This window comes from Ictalurus punctatus, chromosome 8 (genome assembly GCF_001660625.3).
Source record: "Ictalurus punctatus breed USDA103 chromosome 8, Coco_2.0, whole genome shotgun sequence".
In the NCBI taxonomy this organism is placed as follows: Eukaryota; Metazoa; Chordata; class Actinopteri; order Siluriformes; family Ictaluridae; genus Ictalurus; species Ictalurus punctatus.
Window position 1 is genome coordinate 29,019,440 of NC_030423.2, and position 5,965 is coordinate 29,025,404.

The 5,965-nt window shown below is 38.6% G+C and overlaps 1 protein-coding gene across 1 annotated transcript; it reads right to left on the bottom strand.

The window, feature by feature from the left end:
• Positions 1–1,631: 1,631 nt before the first annotated feature.
• Positions 1,632–4,535, bottom strand: gar1 (GAR1 homolog, ribonucleoprotein). Its single transcript, XM_017473370.3, has 7 exons — positions 4,427–4,535; positions 3,876–4,059; positions 3,553–3,707; positions 3,349–3,408; positions 2,858–2,963; positions 2,608–2,745; positions 1,632–2,007 (listed from the first exon to the last, which is right to left on the bottom strand). Exons 2-7 carry the CDS (start codon positions 4,042–4,044, stop codon positions 1,997–1,999), a joined length of 639 nt encoding a protein of 212 aa, XP_017328859.1. The 5' UTR covers positions 4,045–4,059; positions 4,427–4,535; the 3' UTR covers positions 1,632–1,996.
• Between the last annotated feature and the right edge of the window lie 1,430 nt (positions 4,536–5,965).

Consider the following 5,965-nt stretch of genomic DNA (forward strand, 5'->3'; position numbering starts at 1 on the left):
GCTGCATTCTGGACTAATTGGAGCTTATTTATATTCCTACTGGAACATCCAGACAGTATGGCATTACAGTAATCTAATCTAGAGGTGACGAATGCATGAACTAGTATTTCCGCATCATGTAGTGACAATATGTTTCTTATTTTAGAAATATTTCTGAGATGAAAGAAGGCTATCCTAGTAATATTATCTACATGAGCATCAAATGATAGGCTGGAGTCAATAATCACTCCAAGGTCTTTAACTGCTGCACATGATGAAACAGAAAGACCATCCAGAGTAACCATGTGATCAGAAAGGATACTTCTAGCTACACGTGGGCCTAATAAAAGTATTTCTGTTTTATCAGAATTAAATAACTGGATATGGATAACTGCTGGAGTATCATACCTATGGTAAAAATGCTAACAAGTGGACATGTCACGATTAGGCTTACACAAAAATAAACAAAAGTAACCTTAGCACATACTAGAAGTTTCTATCGTTCGATGACAAACGCACATCTTTGAGTCCATATGGAAACGTTAAGACCCGTCCTTAAATAAATTAGCAGAAAAGATTAAACATGAATGATTAATATGAGTTTAAATCCTCTCAGAAATACTGTCAGCTCATGCAGGCTAGATGGTTAGCTTTAGCATTGAAGAGCTTTATTATTTATGAAGATGAATTAGAAACACTGTCAGGTTAGCTCATTTTAGCTAGCAGAAAAGATCATTCATAAATATAAATGAAAAACTCTCAGACATGCTGTCAAGTTAGCAAACACAATCAGTAAACATTAATTAATGAGTCAAGATCCTCACAGAAATCATTAGCTTAGCTCATATTAGCTAAATGGAAAGCTTTAGCACTTGCACGCATAATTTATGAATATATTTAAAAATCCTCTCAGAAATCCTGTCAGGTTTGCTGACATAATCTACTTTGGCTAACATTAGGATATACACTTTGAACATTTATAATTATGAGTAGAAATGAAAAATTCTCAGGCATCCTGTCAAGTTAGTACATTAGCTATTTGGCTAACGATTTTAAATAGATTATAACCATTTATTAATAAGTCAAAATACCTCTCAGAATTCCTGTTAGGTTAGCTCATGTTAGCTAGATGGCAGGATTTATCGCAGACAATGAATTTACAAATACATATATTTTTAGAAAATCTTCTGTCAGTTAGCTAATGTAAGCTAGCTGGCTAACATTATGAGTAAAGATGATGAACATTTATCATCATAAATGTAATTTAAAAAAAAAAAATAATCAGCTAGTTCGCTAACAATCAGTAAAGATTATAAGCATTTACTAATATGACTCAGAAATCCTGTCAGGATTGTGTTAGCTAGATGGCTAGCTTTAGCATGGACAAATCAACCGTGAATATAAATGAATAATCCTCTCAAAAATCCTGTCACCTTAGCTAAAATAAGCTAGCTGCCTAACATTAATCGCTAAAAATGATGATCATTGATTCCTATCACTTAAAAATCCTGTGAGAAATTGTGTCAGGTTATCTCGTTTGCTAGCTTGCTAACACAACCTGTGAAAATCTATAATTAGACAGGAATTCCACATCATCTTTATACCGTATTGATTACCAGAAGCAACAAAAACTTTTGAAGGGGAAGACAAAATATGTACAAACACGATAGGATTTATTTAGCACTAGCATGCTAGCTCTGCTATTGTACAAGTCGGATCCATTCATATCTCTGCAGTAACAAAACTATGAATGTTTTCACGTTACAGATTAAAAAAAAAAGGTGTGATGATAATCGTGTCACTGATTCCTGATTCAACCGGCACAGGCGAAACATACCGAGGTCAACACGATATTCAACCACGCTGAAAATACACACATTAAAACGGAAATAATAATAATAATAAAAAAACTCGAGGCTGCGCCAGAAAGAAGAGCGGTTGGAAGAGCGAGGAAGCCGATCGTCCGGTGTGAACGTTTCCTCTGAGGCAGGAGTAAAGTCAGTGCACCGATCTCCAATCATCTTCCACCTAGAGAAAGGAAAAAATAAAAACAAATCCGTGATAATTTATGTAACTCTGAGTGAAGGTGCGGTTTTTAAATAAATATTTTTAAAAAAGCGCTTTTTGGGTCACAGCGATGTGACAACAAACACAATCTGCACTGCTGATAATAATACGTCTAAACTACAGTACAGACCAGGCTAGGTTAAGCTAAGCTGATACTAGCTACGACTAATAAGACTGTCACCATGGTTACATAATATGTAGAACTTTAGTAAACAAGAACATTGTTGCGAGCGGTTTAGACATTAATGGCTGTGTGTTGAGTTATTTTGAGGGGACGGCAAATTTACACTGTTACACAAGCTGTACACTCACTACTTTACATTGTAGCAAAGTGTCATTTCTTCAGTGTTGTCACATGAAAAGATATCATCAAATATTTACACAAATGTGAGGGGTGTACTCACTTTTGTGAGATACTGTATATATAAAAATTCATAATAATAATAAAACAATTAAAGCACAATATCTACAACACATCAGAAAAGCATATTATGACTGTTCATCAGGATATTTATATTATACGTTCACATTGTCCAGCTTTATCCAATGAGCATCACTCACCTCTGAATCCACGACCTCCTCCTCCTCCTCTTCCTCCTCTGAACCCTCCTCCTCTTCCTCCCCTGAACCCTCCTCCCCTTCCTCCACCGAATCCACCGCCGCGACCACCACCACCTCCTCGGCCCCCTCGGAAGCCACCTACACAAACACACACAGTCATCATCCATTCACACACTCCTGCATCATTTCACAGTTCTCAATATTTACATATTCCCATTGGATCTTTGTGTGTGTGCGCGTGTGTTCATACCTCCTCGTCCTCCTCCTCCTCTGCCTCCTCGAGGGGGTCCTTTCTCACCCGGTGGTCTCGGGAGGAACCTCTGGAGGGGCAAAAGCTTCGCCGGGTCAACGTAGAACTGAAATTCAAACGTTCCGAGAAATTAAAGCAAAACATCGAAACATCGGCTACCCATTTTTATATAAAGGGTGCCAATAATTCTGAAGCTGAATGTACATAATCCTAATTTATTCCCCAATATAGATGTCACTATAAGCCTTTATACTATATACCTTTATATAAGCCTATATATTTGTATTTAGGTCATTGATAATGGTTTTATTGCATGAAAATAAATAAAAACTGAGCAGGAGAACAAGAATAATTGTAGAAACAGCGTATTCTTGGTTCAGCAGTCTAGAATCGGCTTCAGCGTCCAGAGAAACACTTCTATAATACATGGTGACGATAAATAAAGTGTAAGAAATCCACAAGTCAGGCTCTCGGAAAACCCAAACACGCACCTTCTGTAATTTCTTGAACGACGACGCCTTCATGTTTTCGGACAGTTTGACTGAAAAATACTGCAGTAATAATTAAGGACCACGCCGTGTGAAACGTTAAGAGAAACATCGCAGACACTACAGGAACCTTTTTCCAGGAGCTTTACAAGCTCAGGTGCAGACTAATGAGAAATTGTGAGTGAGAAATCGAAAAATAAAGGATACGAAGTCTCTGAGCTGGCCGAAGATCTCGTCGACTTTGCCGATCTGCTCCTTGTTCTCCAGGTACACGGGGGCGTTGAAGTAGGGCACCTTGTTTTCCTCCGTCACACACCTACACACAATGTCGTCTTCACACGGGTGCATGAACTCCCCCAGTGCTACACACACACACATTTATACACCTAGATCACAAACTATGCAAGTTATCCACCGAGTGATCTTTGTTCTACAGAGTGAGTACTGTGTGTTATTGCTGCATCAACCAAGCACACAAGATCTAATTGCCTGGACAGGAAATCTGGGATATGAAACCACAACGTCCGTACCAACAACATACTCTGGAGGACCATAATCCTGCTGTCTGTTAAATCCTCCTCTACCACCTCCTCTTCCTCCAAACCCTCCTCTTCCCCCAAATCCTCCTCTTCCTCCTCTACCGAATCCTCCTCCTCCTCCTCCTCGGCCTCCTCTCCCTCCTCCTCCTCGAAAAGACATCTTCAAGCAAAAGATCTGACCAACAGAGATAAGAAGAAAGAGAAAATGAAGGGGTTTTGTGCCCAGATGTTGTCCTGACACACCTGAGCAGGTCCATTAGAGATAATAACATTTAGATAATCAGTAACAACACATAAAATACAGGCAAAAATATTCAGATAATAATCAAACGGGCCGAGTATACACATATACACTCAAATACATCAGAAAGGATGCATAACGACATCACCAGGCAACCTCATGCTGGTCGGTTAGCATTGCCTGCTAGCATTTTACAACAACTTTACTTATGTTGACATATTCCTAAAACGTTAACGCACTCGATCGAGAGCCGAAATAAACGAGATAAATTCGAAAACACTGAAAATCTTTTCATGCAAACCTAATAAATAAACGTTTTCTTGTTCTTTTGGAATTCCGTACACGGCGTTCAGTTTACACGCTGCTGGAGAACCCACGCGGCCACCGGTGCCGGAAATGAGATGCTGTCGTAAAACGAAGCAGCTGCAGCAAGTCAGCTTGGTTGGTGTCGTAAAGCAAACGTCTTTTCTTTTCTTTCCTTTCTTTCTTTCTTTCTTTATTTGCAACAAGTTATGGTTATCCAGGGTGTTATAACAGTCACATGAGTAGTAAACATAAGCATATTGCATGAAAGTGTTTAACAAAATGAGTATGTAACAAACCACATACAATAACAAGAAGACAACAATAACATACAAATTACACAGGGATATATATATGGGAATATTACGGAAATCAAGGTACACTGTGTGTTTGCGACGATTATACCATCTTTTTCTTTTTGCTGAGGATGGAGGATGATTAAAATATGTATTGGGGGAAATGTTGCTCTAAAGCACAGGTTCCCAAACCTGGTCGTGGGTTGTATATTAATTATACCATTATAATTATATATGGTATTATATTTATATATGGTATATAATATACCATTATAATTATATAATGGGTTCCCAAACCTGGTCGTGGGTTGTATATTAATACACTATAGAGTAACAAGTTTGTGGACACCTGAAGATTGTGAGCCTTCTATAAACTGGTACCACAAAGTTGGAAGCACAAAATTGTCTCGGATATCTTTGTTTACAATTTCTCTTCACTGGAAATAAGAGGCCCAAACTTGTTCCAGCATGACAATGCTCCTGTGCACAAAGCGAGCTCCATGAAGACATGGCATGTCAAGGATGGAAGAAGGTAGGAGAACTCGAGTGCCCTGCACAGCACCCTGACTGAACAGCTTTGGGATGATCTGGAACTGGAACCTCGCACAGTTCTAGTGGAAAGCCTTCCAAGAAGAGTGGAGCTTAATATAACAGCAACGGGGGTGCCAATTTCATATTAATGCCAATGGTTTTGGAATATAGTTTATATTCTTTTGGGATGAACTGGAACACTAACTGCACCCCAAACCTCCTTGACTAACATCAGTTGAAATTTAGCTTTGTAGCTAATTCTGGGGCAGTCATGGACTGTCTGTTGTCCCTGTCAAATAAACTACTAAATAAAAATGAATAAATAGTTCCTGAACTCATCCTCACTAATGCTGTAGCTGAATGAACACAAATTCCCACAGCAACACCCCAAAATCTAGTGCAAAGTCTTCCCATAAGAGTGGAATAAGTTAAATGTTAATGCCTGTTGTTTTACATTGGGATGTTCAATACTTAAGCATCTGCATACTTTTGTCCATATAGTGTATATGGTATATTATTATTCTGTACATCCTGCACATTTTAGTGTTTCCCCTGCTCTTACACACTCACTTCAACTAGTCAGGTAATAATTACCAGCACTTCCTGAGCTAAAGTGGGTGTGTTACAGGAAGAAAACATTCATGTGAAGAAAAGACGGTTCTCTAGGCTCAGGGTTGAGAACCCGTGACATACAGAAAAATGAGGATTCC